We start from the raw sequence: 16607 nt of genomic DNA, 5'->3' as shown, positions 1-16607 counted from the left end.
CTAGCATCCCCCATTTATGTAGTATAGCCACATCTGCCTTGGTTAGTTCTGATCTTGTTGATTGATGACCAAATCTTCCTAGGAAGAGCAAAACCAGGCTGCAGAGCACAGGGATCTTCTACCAGGAAACAGTTTGTTGGACCAGTATCCTCTCCACATGTCAGGTGTTGATGGCAGGGCAGCTGAAGAGAGTTCGTCCATGGACCAGAAAGGCTTTCTAGATTTTAGGCAAAGACTAGTTGGATTTATGAGAGTTTGGTGCAGGGGCAGGAGTGGGTTGCTCATTGCTTTATTGAATTCTTTAATCGAGGCTTCTTCTCCATATGTTTGGTGGAGCAATGTTAGATAGGACAGGCAGCCAGGAGAGAAGGGTGCTTCTCACTGTCCCACTAATTATGCGCATGGTAGAGTTTAGCTGAGTGTCTATAATGTTAGTGTGTGTGTGCACTTCTTTCCCAGACAGGGGCACAATATTCTGCTATAGAGAATGCGAGGGCTAGTACAGACAACCTTAAGACTTCTGCACCATAACCCCAGGTTGTTCCAGCAAGCCTTGAAATGATATTGTTTCTCATTTTAATTGGTTACTGATTAGGAAAAAATGAATTATTTTTCTTGTTCTGTATGTGCAGCACCCCCACTTAAAATTTTCACCAGCTGGCACTTGTCACAGTGCAACTCCCTTGTAATGTTTTACACATTCACCGCTATTCAAAATCGCTGATCCTTGCATCCTATTTGTTACTCATTTTCCAAGAATGACAATGATAATACTATCTTTTCTCCTCTCCTACTATCCGTTGAAAAATTTCTCTGTCTAGTCTATAAAATCCTTTTAGGAGTTTCAGTTTTTGTCATATCTCCTCTTCTTGAACTCTTGGTTGATTGTTTGTGTTGGACTACTGAGATCTCATTACTACCCTTTCAAACACCTTTTGGTAGTTGCTATCATTTCCTGGATCTTTCTGAAGTAGCTAAAGTAGCAGCTCCTTTGGCTGATTAATGTTGATTACTATTGATTATATATTCGGTTTAATCCTTTATCCAAGTATGCAAACAAAGTTTGCGCCTGAAGTATTTTCAGGACTGGGGCAACTTGTGGCAAAGGTGGTATAAGTTCTCATCACTTACCTTAGTATCACATAATGCAAAGCGCACATCCTTGCAGACATGTATAATTCTATGCATTAGGGGAAGAGTCACTATGATTGGTTTCGACTTTTATTTATTGAATTTCATATTCCTTCCACCTTAGTCTGAGTACTTGATACTAAGGTTGAAGTAATGGAGAAGTCATATTTCCATATGCCAGTTGCCAAAAGGTGTCGCTCCTTATTATTAAAATTCTCTGGATTAGAGATGAGCTATGGAAGCTTTTTCACTTAGCTGTTTAGATGTTGAAGTCTTTTACAAATACAAATGGGTAGGATAATGATCAGTGATAACATCCCTTTCAAAATACATTATTTCTTCATTTGTCATTGATAGTACAAGGATGTACATTCATCTCTAGAGTATATTACTTATCTTATATAGCAGTATAAGCCACATAGTGATAAACATACATTTGAAAGTTTCATTCTAGATATCCCAGTACTTATTTTAATGTAATATATGTTGGAAGGTATGTTCTTGGCAAGAAATTGGACTACTTTTGTGTATGGAATTTGATTATATTAACCTTGTAACCATTTTGAATTTATCATGAAGAGATTGTAGAAATTTTTTTCACTTGGTTACAAATTAAATTACACTTGGTAAGAAATTATATTTTTGTTTAATCCTTTATTCAAATATGAGCAAACAGTTTGCAATGGATGTATCTTCTTGACTAGGCAACTTATACATATGGAAGCTGTTGACTTCACATCATTTGCCTTAGTATCCCATAATGCAAAGCACACTTCTTTTTGAACATACATATTGCTATGCATTATGGGAAGGGTCACCACTTAGACTGATTTTGATCTTTATTAAGGATTTCATTAATTTATTATCGTCAAGATTGTAAAAACTCATGAGTTACCTTAAAAAAAGTCAGTATCTCACTCAGATTAAACAAGCTCCTAAACATCTCAGTAGTGTCTCTTAATTCTGCCCAAAATACTGTGCCCAGCATTGGCTCCACATAGCAGCAGAGAAGCCTGCAGTATGCAAATGTCTACTGCCCACACAGAACAGAGGAGCTTTTCCAGGGCAGCTCCCAAATAAACATATAGAAATGTCAGTGGGAACCAGATCTCGGAAGATACAAGGTTGAGTTAATGCAACAATCATACATCTTTTTATTACTTATATATGGAAAATATATCATCTTTTATTCAAATATTCTGAAACAGAGATAGTTGTAGAAAATTTTTTCCACTTGATTACAATGTAAATTATAGTTGACATGAAAATATATTCTTGTTTCATCCTTTATTCAAGTAAGCTAACAAAGTTTGCATGTGAAGTATCTTGACAGTTGCTTGTAACCAATTTAAACAACTTTGACTAATTAAAAAAACATCCTACAACTACCACTGATCCAGAATATTTTAATCATAAAGTGATATACATTAATTCCAGCTTGGTATTCTCCAGACTCTTTTTCCCACTGATGAGACCTCAATAAAGGTTACCATTCTGACTAGTGATCCACAATGGATAGCAATATGCATGTCCAAAAGGAAGTGTTTTGCACTATGGGATACCAATTCAATTGATTTGAAGTCAACAGCCTCCATATACAAGTTGTGAGGATAACTTCATGTGCAAACTTTGCTCACACATGGTAAAGGATCAAACAAGAATGTAATTTCATATCAAGTATAATTTATTATGATAGGGTTGTTCACATTTATCTAACTTGAGACTTATTTTCCATTTGTTTATGTATTTAATTTGATAATTTATATGAAATAATGCCTTCCTCACTAATGAGAAATTGTTGTTTTTTGTGTTTTGTGATGAATATAAAATTGTTTGTATGGTACTATGTATTATCGTAAGAGTGTCAACAACTATTGACGTATTGGCATACACTGTAGTTGGAGTGACTAGTTGATTACTATACTGATCATCTAGTTCATCAGTATAATGATTATTTTCTACATGTGATGCATTCAATATTGGGAATAGCTGCATCCACTGTCAGCAGATATCATTTATCTAGTGGTTAAAAAATTCAAACAAAGCAAGCATTCAGATTTCTGCATAGCATTCAGTCATATAGAGCCAGCAAAGGTTGGTCGATTGGTAGCGCCTCTGCTACTAATGGCTCACGCAAAAAGTTAAGCAAGTTTGAGAGCGGTTAGTAGTTTGAAGGGGTTCAATCGTTCGATGCTGTTGGCACACTCTCCCTCGATGAGTCTTTGGACTCCCTGGAGATGTCAAATAATAATAATAATAATAATAGTATTTTGAATAAGATTTTGTAAATGGTATGTGTTGATCAAGTATCTTGCAACTTGCATGTTGAAAGTAAATTGAGTTACGGTGTTTTCTTTGAATATTTATATAAGTATAAATTTTAGAAATTTTATGTGTGGCCTGGCCTTGAGCTTTTTTTTTTTTGCCTTATGTGGAGTAAATCATTTTTTCTTTAAAAATATTGACTATTACCTCCTTTTGTTGCCTTTTGACCTTTCTATCTTCATCATCATCATGCATATCAAGGATTTAGGCCTAGCATGGCTTTTCTATCTTATACTACAGTTTTTTTTTTTTTTTAAGTTGGTATTGATATACAAATCTTCACTCCTTTACATACAATTGTAGAGAATGGAGAGTGCTACACAAACATCACAATGAAGTACTAGATGCAAAAGAGAACAAAGAAGTGGAGCAAAGTGTCCCCCCCCCCACTTGTCCTGTACATCTTGGAGGAGATATATCCTTGTAGTTATATGTCAATAATTTAATCAACCAGGATGGTAGGTAAAATTCATCAGAATTTAACATAGCATCCTGGTCCATTGGATGATCAACTTTTCTTGCCATAGTAATTTTATTATTATTATATTACATTACTGAGTAGTTTACACATTCGGTGCTTTCCATTTTCTACACCGTAGAAAGTTTTTTACCTTGGGTATAATACACATTAAAGATAGCGAGCTATTTTAATTATAAACCTGGTTTTAATCCATTTCCCAAGTAAGCAAACAGACAAGTAAGTCAAGTTTGCTCCTGCAAGTAGTGCAAGTCTTAGGCAACTCGTGGTAAAGGAGGAATAAGCTCTGATCACTATTCTTGGTATTTACCTTTAATGCAAAGCACATCTCCTTGAGAAGATGTGCTTTGCATTAATAGCATATGATGCTATGCATTAAAGGCAAGGGGGCCACTACCCAGACCGGTTTCGACCTTTATTGAGGTCTCATCAGTGGGAGGCGGGCTTAGAAATACCAAAGTTTAAGTAATACAGAGCTTATAAATATTTTACCAAAAAGTTACCATAAGGAGCTTTGACCTTATTAAATACAAATCTCAGGATGAGAGATAGATGTAGAAAGTTTTTTACCTTGGGTTATAATATATATTAAAGATACTGAGCTATTTTAATTATAAACCTGGTTTTAATCCATTTCCCAAGTAAGCAAATAGACAAGTAAGTCAAGTTTGCACCTGTAAGTAGTGCAAGTCTTTGCGACCTGCATGCAGTGCAAGTCTTAGGCAACTCGTGGTATGGTGGAATAAGCTCTGATCACTATTCTTGGTATTTACCCTTAATGCAAAGCACATCTCCTTGAGGAGATGTATGATGCTATGCATTAAAGGCAAGGGGTCTCTACCCAGACCGGTTTCAACCTCTATTGAGGTCTCATCAGCGGGAGCCAGGCTTAGAAATACCAAGGTTTAAATAATACAGAGCTTATAAATATTTTACCAAAACAAGTTACCATAAGGAGCTTTGACCTTATTAAATACAAATCTCAGGATGAGAGATAGATGTAGAAAGTTTTTTACCTTGGGTTATAATATATATTAAAGATACTGAGCTATTTTAATTATAAACCTGGTTTTAATCTATTTCCCAAGTAAGCAAACAGACAAGTAAGTCAAGTTTGCTCCTGCAAGTAGTGCAAGTCTGGGTGACCCGCACGTAGTGCAACTCATGGTAAAGGTGGAATAAGCTCTGATCACTATTCTTGGTATTTACTCTTAATGTAAAGTACATCTCCTTGAGGAGATATATTTATGATGTATGATGCTATGAATTAAAGGCAAGGGGCCACTATCCAGACCAGTTTCGACCTTTATTGAGGTCTCATCAGTGGGAGCCAGGCTTAGAAATACCAAGGTTTAAGTAACACAGAGCTTATAAATATTTAATATTTTAATAATTTTAATAATTTAAATATTTTAATAATTTTAATAATTTTAATAATTTTAATAATTTAATAATTTTAATAATTTAAATATTTAATAAGGTCAAAGCACCTTATGGTAACTTGTTTTGGTAAAATATTTATAAGCTCTGTATTACTTAAACCTTGGTATTTGTAAGCATGGCTCCCACTGATGAGACCTCCATAAAGGTCAAAATCGGTCTGAGCAGTGACCCCTTGCCTTTAATGCATAGCATCGTACATCTCCTCAAGGAGATGTGCTTTGCATTAAGAGTAAATACCAAGAATAGTGATCAGAGCTTATTCCACCTTTACCACAAGTTGCCAGACTTGCACTACTTGCAGGCGCAAACTTGACTTACTTGTCTGTTTGCATATTTGGGAAATGGATTAAAACCAGGTTTATAATTAAAATAGCTTGGTATCTTTAATTTATATTATACCCATGGTGAAAAACTTTCTATATCTATCTCTCATCCTGAGATTTTTATTTAATAAGGTCAAAGCACCTTATGGTAACTTGTTTTAGTAAAATATTTATAAGCTCTATATTACTTATACCTTGTTATTTCTAAGCCTGGTTCCCACTGATGAGACCTCAATAAAGGTTGAAACCGGTCTGGGTAGTGGCTGCTTGCCATTAATGCATAGCATCATACATCTCCTCAAGGAGATGTGCTTTGCATTAAGGGTAAATACCGAGAATAGCAATCAGAGCTTATTCCACCTTTACTACGAGTTGCCTAATGCTTGCACTATGTGCGGGTCACCCAGACTTGCACTACTTGCAGGCGCAAACTTGACTTACTTGTCTGTTTGCTTACTTGGGAAATTGATTAAAACTAGGTAAAAAAAAAAAAAAAATCAGCTAACGCCTTTTTATTCCTGTATACGGGAGTAGGCGAGGCCATTTAGACCTATCTAACTTTTGGAGACTGAGTGGGCAGTTCAATCTCCACTGGTACCCAATCAGAGATAGATGGCCCAAGGCTATCACTAATTAAGCAGTACGCAGTGAAGAGAGAGACTACTCAAATGTGCCGCCATCTCATGGTCCCTAACCCTAACACAATATATTTAATGTCTGAAATAACGTGGGTTCTACGGTCGATATTCTTGAGTTTACAGGACAAAAAAACCCGAGTTTCCGGGAGGAAAAACCAGCTTGCCTGTGCCAGAGATCGACTAACTCAGGAACCGGTCAAAAAAAGGCTTAGAAAAATTTCCTCTAGTCGCTGACTAGACTCGAAACAAGTCTTCCTTTGTGCGGCCAAGCGCTGTGGTATGCAAACGCCACATCCACTGAGCTAAAACAGAGTAAATGTTAAAAACAACTAATGGCAATAGCTGTAATCCAAAACAAGTTACAACTATTGCCATTTCTGATTTATTTGCATTAATATTATAAATATCACACCCCAATTAAAACTAGGTTTATAATTAAAATAGCTTGGTATCTTTAACGTACATTTTCTACACTGTTTATTACACTTGAGACACTTTGAGAAATGCAACTGTGCCTATCTTTGTTCATTCATTCTCACTATTTCTGTGGCCACTAGATTGTTTCATTAACAGCTGTTATTTATCTCTTGTCAGCAAGAATATGGAAATGCCCATGCTTTAATGCACTAAACTAGAGATTCTCGATGGGGGCAGGGGGTATGCCGTGAGAGCTCAAAAGTTGCTATATCTAGTAACAAAGTCACTAAGTTGGCAATACTGATACTGATTAATTTCAGAGAACTGAGTGATGTAGCGTGGCACTGTAGTTCATGTCTATCTGCGTTTGTCAATCCTCCCTCTTCCTTCCCTACCTGAGAGCCAAACCTACCCAAAACAGCTGATTTTCCCAGTCAAAACATCCATTCTAAGTGAGTGAATGTGTCTTCTTACTGCTGTATGTATTTATTGTTGATTTATTTCACTTGCTGTACTTAGTTATTTTTGGTTCTGGATGAAAGTGTACAAATGGTTAATTTCATCAAAACCCGACCATTGAAGTCTCGACTTTTTCAGTCTTCAGTTTACTGTGAAGTTAAATGAACATATTTCTAAAGTGCCTTGAAACATGGATAAATGGAGAAACATGGAAAAGCAAAATGGAGCTGGAGCCAATTGCTTCTATATCTACAACTATGTCATCATCCTATGGAATAAAGTCAGATTCACTAGTAACTAAAAGAACATTAAATGTTAAACAGTCAAGTGATAAAAAAAAATTAAAAAACATAAACATCATGAATCATTTGCAGTTTGGCTTTACAGAGACAGGAAATTTAGTAGAACCAAATCCATAGCACGTTTGCTCTGAAGTCCTGTCACAAAATTCTGTGAAATGATTTCTTTTATGGTGACACTTTGAAACAAAACATGAGCATTTAAAAAATAAGCCCTTAAGCTATTTTGAATGTCTTTTGGAAGGCTTGAGTAGTAGAAAACCATAATTAAGCATTTTTCTGGTACAGAAGAAAATGAAAGTGCACTTAAATTGTCTTACAAAGTAAGCCTTCAAATTGCCAAACCCAGAAAGGCTCACAATAGGTGAGTCACTCATTTTTCCAGCAGTTCAAGAAATAGCTTCTTGTATGTTTGGTCACAAAGTGGCAAACCTTGTCAGAACTATTCCTTTGTCAAGGAAGCTCGTAGCTCATAGTTTGCCATACAAGTGGATGAGTCAACAGACATAGCTGGGCTAGCTCAATTACTTGTTTTTGTGCGTGTAAAATTCCAGAATGCAATATTCGAAGATATTTTATTTTGTAAATCTCTTGAAACTTCTACTACGTGTGAGGTTATTTTTAATATGATTGATTCATTTTTTTCTGAAAACAACTGTGAATAGAAAAATTGTATTTCTGCATGTACTGATGGAGCAAAAGCAATGAGTGGTTATATCACAGGACCAGCAGGTCGTATAAAACAAGTTGCACCAGAATGCAAGTTCACTCATTGTTGTCTTTGCCGTAAAGTACTGATAGCTAAAGTTCTCCCTGATGATTTAAAAAGGGTTCTGGATGAAAGTGTACAAAGGGTTAATTTCATCAAAACTCAACCATTGAAGTCTTGACTTTTTTTTTCCCAATTATCTGTGAAGAAATGGGGGGTGCTTAAGGGTCAAAGCTATATAACTGAGAGGAGACCTCCACATAGCCTTTAAAGGAATGTGGAGAACTGAACAGGGCTTCTGACCTAATGTCCAATCCTCACCTTCTCGTGGTGCATCCTGTTGGGTATCTACTTGGATACTGAACGAACGAGGATGGGCTGGCAATTTGGGATTTAGCCTACCAAATTGTATTCTTATTGACTTAAACCAAAATACAAAATGATGGTACAACATGACAAAATTTCATGTCGGCTGGGGCATCACCCAGTTAAACAAGGTCCCCATTGTTTTTGCCAGGGAACTAGGGACGAACAGTGAAAAGTCAGCTATTGGAACAAATCTGAAAAATCTATTACATAAGAAGTATTACATAAGAAGAGGTACTATTAACATAAGAAGCCTGAATGGCAAAGAAATGGAGCTAGCTGAGGAATTAGATAAGTACCAGATCGACATAATAGGGGTGATCGACACAAAAACTGGTTAGATCTTTCTGAGTAATAAATACAAAATTTTATATTCAGGCAATAACAATCAAGGAAAAGAAGGAGTAGCCATAGTATTCAACACTAAATATGAGGCTAATCTTCTTGATGGCAGGCAGTCTCAAGTAGAGTGATGTGGGCAAGTATGAGAATGGGGAACTGGACAATGAAACTTATTTGTGCCTATGGCCCCACAGAAGGTTCTACTAAGGTAGGTGGAGGAATTTTTTGATGCTTTAGAGAAAGCCACTGACACAATGAAAAAAGAAAAGTTGGTCATTGTTGGGGATCTAAATAGCAGAGTAGGAAATGATTATCAGACATACAAAAATATTTTGGGAAAATTTGGAGAAAAGAACAAAGCTAATAATAATGGCAAATACATGTTGGATTTCTGCTCAGGGCATGGACTGGTTATTACTAACACCATGTTCCAACATAAAAATGTGCACAAATTCACATGAAGAGAAGAGGCAAGGAATAAGAAAAGTCTCATTGACTATGTTATTGTTGATAGTGATAGAAACGGTTGAGAAGAATTGTGGAAGAAAAGCTTGGTGAAGAACAAGCTGGATTCAGGCCAAATAGAGGCTATCAGAATCAGATCTTCACTTTACAACAAATAGTTGAGAAAGCATGGGAATATAACACAGATCTGTATTTAAGTTTTGTCGATCTGGAAAAGGCATATGACACAGTGCCAAGAGGGAAGCTATTCAATACGCTACAGTTATACGGTGTTAAAGGGGCATTATATCAAGCAATACTAATCTTTATTTGAGTTGTAAGTCAGCAGTTAGAATTGAAGGAAGTACAGGAAGATGGTTTAATGTTAAATCTGGTGTGAGACAAGGATGTACATTATCCCCTCTGTTATTCATTATCTATATGGATCACATTATGAAGGAAAGTGGCATTAAACAAGGTATCAAAATTGGAGATGTTAATGTCAGCTCTTTGCTTTATGCAGATGATGCTATACTTCTAAATAAATCTGCTTAAAGTCTGCAAGATTCCCTGACTAAATTGAATAACTGTTGTAATAGATATGGTATGAAGGTCAGCAATTAAAAGACAATGAAAATAGGCAGAATCGTTGAAAATGTCAACTGCGTTGTGAATGGAGAACCTGTGGAACAAGTAAAACATTTTAGCTACTTAGGCAGGATTTTTAGTGAAGATGGTAAATTAAATATGGAAATAGACAACAGAATCAACAAAGCTGGTATGGTAGGAAGTCAATTGAATAAATCCATATGGAATAAGAGAGAAATTAGTCGGAACACTAAATTAGCTGTATACAAGACAGTGTTCAAACCAGTTTTAACTTATGGATCTGAGAGCTGGGTCAGAAGTAAAACACTTGACCAAAGACTAGAGACCGCAGATATGAGAGTCCTGAGAAAGATTAGAGGCGTGAACAGATTGCATCAATGGCAATATTATCTTAAAAACGAGGATATTAGGAAAGAACTTGTCATTGTCAGCATCCAGGAATGTGTTAGCAGAGCTAATCTCAGGTGGTATCGTCACTTAAATAGAATGGACAAGGAAAGATTAGCAAAACAAGTGTTCTCTGCCAGGTTTGCAGGAAAACAACCCAGAGGAAGACTGAGATATAGGTGGATTGATACTGTACAAAGTGCCTTAGACAATAGAAATATAAGATCTGATAATGTTGGAGTCTTGACAAGTAACAGACTGATTTGGAGGAAAATTGTAGATAGGAAGTTAGTAATGATGTAAAATTTTCATGTAGTACTCTCATATCCTGTACACCCCTTGAGGGTACATGGCAGGAATTTGATGATGTGAAGAAATGGGTAGCCTTCATAAGATATTGCTGCTTCACGCAGAAGTAGTTGGTTGTCATGAGGAAATGTTCTTTGCCATTTATTTGAATTCCACAATGAAGTATGGCTTTTTTTTCATCGATGACAAGTTTCAACTTTCTTTGAGACTACAAGACTTAGAATGGCTTCTAAGGTTAGCATATTTAGCTGATAATTTTGAAAAAATGAATATTTGGAACTTATCATTGCATATCTTTTATGTTGAGAAGAAAACAGAGGCAATGGTAAAAAAAAAATATCTCTGGGAAAATGGAATTAAAAAGGACAGCTGTGACTAATTTCAGCAAGTAGATTCATTTCTTAAAGAAAATGAGCAAACAATTGCAGAACTTTGAAGACATCAGACAACAAATAATTGTTCACTTAAGCAATCTTAAAACTCTTATAAGCCAGTATTTTCCACTCCCGATGAAACACAAGAATGGATTCAAGATACCTTCACATTTGATTTTGAACAATGTAAGCTTCCATTGTCCAATAAAGAAGAGTTGATTGAGATATCTTATGACAATAGTTTAAAAAGCATTCATTCCAAAGAGTCATTGAATAGTTCTTGGATTGGATTGGAATGCAGAAGGAATATCCGACTTTGTCAAAAAATTGCAGTCAAATATTTGTTACCTTTCTTAACAACTTGTTTATGTGAAAGTAGTTTTTCATCTTTAACTGCTTTAAAAAAAAAATATAGGAACAGGCTGGATGTTGTTGATGATGTGTTGCGACTCTATCTTACCAAGATAACTCAAACTATTGATAAACTGTGCAAGTGTAAACAATTACAACCATCTCACTGATTACCCAGTAAAATATTTATAATTTTATAAGAATTGTAAATATTTGATAATATTTAATTTGTTAAAAATCTTATAAAACTTATAAGATTTTTAACAAATCTTATAATTTTATAAGATTTGTTAAAAATGTTTATCACTCTGTGTTTATTGATATATGTAATTTATGAATACAAAATTTAATGTGTGTGTGTATATATGTTTTATTTTATTCCCAACGTTATACTATAACCATAGTTTTATCTATCTATATAATGGGTATGCTAGATACATACACATTTTGGGGGATACGTGAAGCATAAAAGGTTGAGAACCACTGCGCTAAACAATCACAATTTTTAGTTAATACTCCATTTCAAATTATTATTAAGAGAGACTTCGTGAATCCCTGGAGATCTCTCCAGGAAGCCAGGAACTTATCAAGGGAAGCCATACTATTTGCATCAGCTGTCATACCTGTTCTTGAATTCATTCATGCTACTTGCACACATATCAAATTGTAGTGCATTCTAATTACGAACCACTCTATGATAGAAAAATCTAGCCCTCATCTCCTTCTTAACATTCATTCTCAACTTCTAAGGATGCCTTTGCATCCTTTCCTCACCCTCCATAAAATTAAAAATTCCATCTACTGAAATTCTGTATAACCCTTTCAGAAGTTTGTAAGTCTCAATCATATCATCCTTCTTTCTCCTGTTTTCTAATGTCTGCAGCCTACAAATTCTCAATGTCTTCATAATTAGTATTCCACAATCCTGATATCATTTTTGACACTCTCCTTTGCACTCTCTCTCTTTCTCTCTCTCCCCCTCCCCACTGTATCAGAATCACCAAAAAAAAAACCAGGACACCAGACCTGCATGCAGTAGTCCAAGTGAGGTCTCATCAAGGCTTTGTAAAAAGACAAAATGTCTTATCTTTACATGTCAAGGTTTGGTTCAGCATTTGCAATTATTCTCTGAGTTGTATTTACAATCTTTGCTATATGACCTTTGAACTTCAACTTCCTATTAAAACTCCAAGATCCCCAGCTTAACCAGTTTCTTCTAGCATAATCCCACACAATACCAGATATCTAATCACCAAAGTGCATGACCTTACATTTATTGCATATCAGCAGCACTCCTGATTACCCTATCTATCTTTGTATTTGTCAGCAAATAGCTGTATGTCGCCTTGAATCTTGCAGATTCACATCCCAGTATACAACTTTTTGATATGTTAGTTAACCATCCTCTTATCCATACCAATATATTATAATCCAATCCCATATTCTCCAATGTATGCAACAGTCTTCCATGCTGTATTCTGTCAAAAGCCTTACAAAATCCAAAAGTATCATGGCATATCTATTCCCCTTGTCTAACTCACATTCTATAATAATGTTACCAGTGCTAAAACATGACCATCCCTTAGTAAACCCATGATGTTCATTGGAAAGTAAAGATTCTCTGGCAACCCATTTCTGAATTTGAGCCCTAACCAACTTTTTCAGAATCTTCACCACCACTCCTGAAATACTGATTGGTCGATAGTTGGATACATCGGTCTTTGCATCACCCTTGTGCAATGGGATTACCATATATTCTTTCCACTCCTGCAAAATCTTTCCTGTTCTGAGCTTGGCCAAAGGAATAGTTAATTTAGCTGCACACTCTTTTAGTGTCCGTGTTGATATCCCATCAGTTCCAATTGCATTTGTGTAACAGCTGTAGTACTTCTTCCTCATATACATGAGTTTCTTCTCTTCTGCATCAGTCACCTGTATACTATCTGCATTCAGTAGTTATTCTCTCAAATTCATTTTTTCTTTTACTTGCAGCATAATGATAGAATTCTTTTGTGTTGTCTTTAACTTACAAAGCCAGTTTCTTTTCTTACTCAGATTTAGCTTTCTGTACAACACTTGTCTGGCCTGCTGCTTATAATTATTGTAACTGACATGATCCTGCAAACGGTATTCCTTCAACATCAACTTTTTCTTATGAATCCTTTGCTTAATTAGATTACACATCCATTTCACTCCTACTCTATTTATTCTTCACACTCTAGGAACACATTCTGATATTGCATCATTTAAGTATTTTTTAAACACTTCCAACATACTGTCGATATCCTTCTCGTCCACAGCTGATACCACAGTGCAGAACTCAGCATATTCCTCAGGTGGTCATAATTTCCTGCTTTATAGTTCAGCATGTAACCTTTTTCACACGTATCTTCTTTATTTGGTGATGCATTGTTTTGTCATAGGAACCGATCCACCAGGTCTGTAACATGTAACAACACCCTACTATGTATTTGATCTTGTTAGGCTCCACCTCACACCAGATGGCTTCATACTTACTGCTACATGAAAAACTGTTACTAGTAACATTCTTGAATTATGCAAGCTAAATCTGTACTTTATTTATATTGAGTAATTGTAATAATTTTAAATGTGAAATAACTTTTACTCCGTTTTTGTGTTTAGCGAACACATTTAAATCATACAAAACATCCCCCCCTTTTTTTTTTTTTGTAGAGTATGTTATATCATACACTGGCTTATGCAGATGGTCCAAATAACATGCTTGCTTTAGAATCCACTCAAGAGGAACCAAGACAGTGTAGCATTACAGCCTTAGTTCAGGTAAATCTAATTTTTTTAAAAAATAATAGTTTTTGTGTTTTAAGTGTTCTGATAAGTTATTTAGTAAAAGAACTTATCAGAAAATAAAATACAAGTGCAGCACATATGCAATAAATTTCTAGATGATAATATCAGAAAGTTCCCTAAAAAATCTTAGGTTCCATGTTTATACCTCAAGTTCATACTTTGTTTGATTCTTCATTCTTAATATGAAAGTTATGCAGCAGAATGGAAAAGTGTATAAATTTCTTCGTCCCATCAAGCATCAATTATTTACTTGTTCAGTTTCATTAGTCTTTCTTCCTTGCAGTTGGCCTTGTCTTCCTCTCTCTCCCTCCCTCCCTCCCTCCCCTTTAATCTCTGTCTATACTTTATATAAATATATCTGTATACCCATATTTATATGCTTCTGAGTTATCTATCCATTTTATGCAAATGCTTTTCCGATTTCTCTCTGTAATCCTTGATCTTTTCATTCTTTTCTGATATTTTCAGTTTCTTAAAAATCTAATTTCAGCTGTTGTATTTTACTTTGATTTTTCTTTTGAACAGTTCATATATGTGAACCTAATAAAGTGAGAGTAGCCATTACTTTACAAAATTTGAAAGTGGGTATCTTGTTCTGTGCTTTTTTATTCACTGTCTCTTTTCACCTAAACACCAAATTGGCAAATAGGAAACTTCAGGTCAGCTTTAACAACACAATGCTGCAACACCAAGATTTCTCTAAATATCTGGGTGTTACCCTGGACAGAACACTATCTTTCAAAAGACATCTGGAGAATCTCTCTTTAAAGATCAGAACCCGTAATAACATCATACAAAAATTGTGTGGTTCTACATGGGTTTCTTCTGCTATTACACTGCGATACTCCACGTTGGCCTTAGTCTACTTTGCGGCAGAATATTGTTCACCAGTATGGCTAAACAGTCCTCATATCAAGAAAATCGACACACAAATAAATGCAGCGATGAGGACAATAACCGGTTGTGTCAAATCCCCCCCCCCTCTACTGGCTTCCAACTTTGAGCAATATTGCACCACCAAACTTATGCAGACAAAATGCTCTAGTGAAAGAATACAAAAAAATAAACAGCAATCCCCTGTTGCCGATACATGAAGACCTCCCATATATAAACATGAATCGCCTTAAATCCTGACGGACTCCACTAATACTGGCTGAAGAGCTAGTCAATAGCAATTTCAATGTTAATTCACAATGGCTAGAAACTTGTAAAGAAAAATCGCCCCAGACTTAAACAAGTATATTCTTCCCAACCAAAATCCGAAAGAGATTGAGCTTCCACGTCACCTATGTAAAAGCCTAAATAGGATATGCACAGGACATGGTATCTGTGCAGACAGCTTATATAAGTGGGGAAAATCACCAACACCCCCAATGTGACTGTGGGGCCATAAATCAAACCATCCAGTTCTCCATAATGTGCCTAAGAGCCTACCCTGGTGACCTGAGAGACTTTTTTTGAGGCAGATCCTTCAGCTCTTGATTGGCTATCTGAACTAGACTTAAAATTTTAGACTTTTTTTTTTTTTTACTTGATATTTGTATATGTGCATTACTTGTTTCATTTTTATTGTCTGCACAAATATGTATTTATACATTCTGATGTCATGTGTCTTTATTATGCCATACACTAAATAAATAAATAAATAAATATTCACTGTCCTTTTAATTTTTCTTAAATTTATTATCTTCTCTTCTGTGTACAGTCTTTGTCTTTTGTATATGTTACTATACAACCTAAATAACTAAATTTTCACTTCTTCTATTATGAACTTTTTTTTTTTCTATAAATCAGTTTTTTGATCTAGTGCAATCTTTGCTTTTAAATGCCATGATTTTGATGTTATTGAGATTTTTGAGATTTTTAGTTTTTTTTTTTTTATTGACTTATTTTATTTAGTTCATCAACTGATTATTTTACTTCATCTTCACTATATTTTAATATAATTGATCAAAGTTACGTTGAATAAACATATCCAATATAGAAGATTCATCATGATCATCACGAACTACGGGCTCACTGCTCGTTGGTGTCCAGTGCCTCCTTCACTATCGTCTTCCACCTTTCTTTGTCCAGTGCACAGTGTCACAGTTTCTGTACATTCATTCCACACCAGTCTTTTATGTCGTCTATCCATTCTCTGTATGGTCTACCTCTTCTGTTTACACCATCCATAATACCAAATATGAATGTCTTTATCTTCTGGTCCTCACTCATTCTGTAGATGTGTCCAAATAGTTGCAGCTTCTGTTTTCTAATCTTCTGTATTAGATTCTCCTTTGGTTGTATCTTCCGAAAGAGCTCTTCATTTGTGATTTTCTGTACCCATCCTATTCTTAGAATCTTCCTGTAACAAGTTCTTTCAAATACCAAA

General features: G+C 35.3%; 1 protein-coding gene across 1 annotated transcript in view; it reads left to right on the top strand.

The window, feature by feature from the left end:
- Positions 1 to 16607, top strand: part of LOC150110436 (uncharacterized) — a 286950-nt gene that overhangs the window by 110712 nt on the left and 159631 nt on the right. The window contains exon 5 of the mRNA XM_090398515.1: positions 14099 to 14206. Coding sequence (XP_090254641.1) covers positions 14099 to 14206 — 108 coding nt within the window. The remainder of the gene's footprint in view (positions 1 to 14098; positions 14207 to 16607) is intronic.

Source organism: Typopeltis vanoorti, chromosome 1 (genome assembly GCF_054136105.1).
Source record: "Typopeltis vanoorti isolate ZY-2024b chromosome 1, IOZ_Tvanoo_1.0, whole genome shotgun sequence".
Taxonomy (NCBI): Eukaryota; Metazoa; Arthropoda; class Arachnida; order Uropygi; family Thelyphonidae; genus Typopeltis; species Typopeltis vanoorti.
The sequence above is the reverse complement of the archived record's forward strand: the minus strand, read 5'-3'. Positions and strand labels throughout refer to the sequence as shown.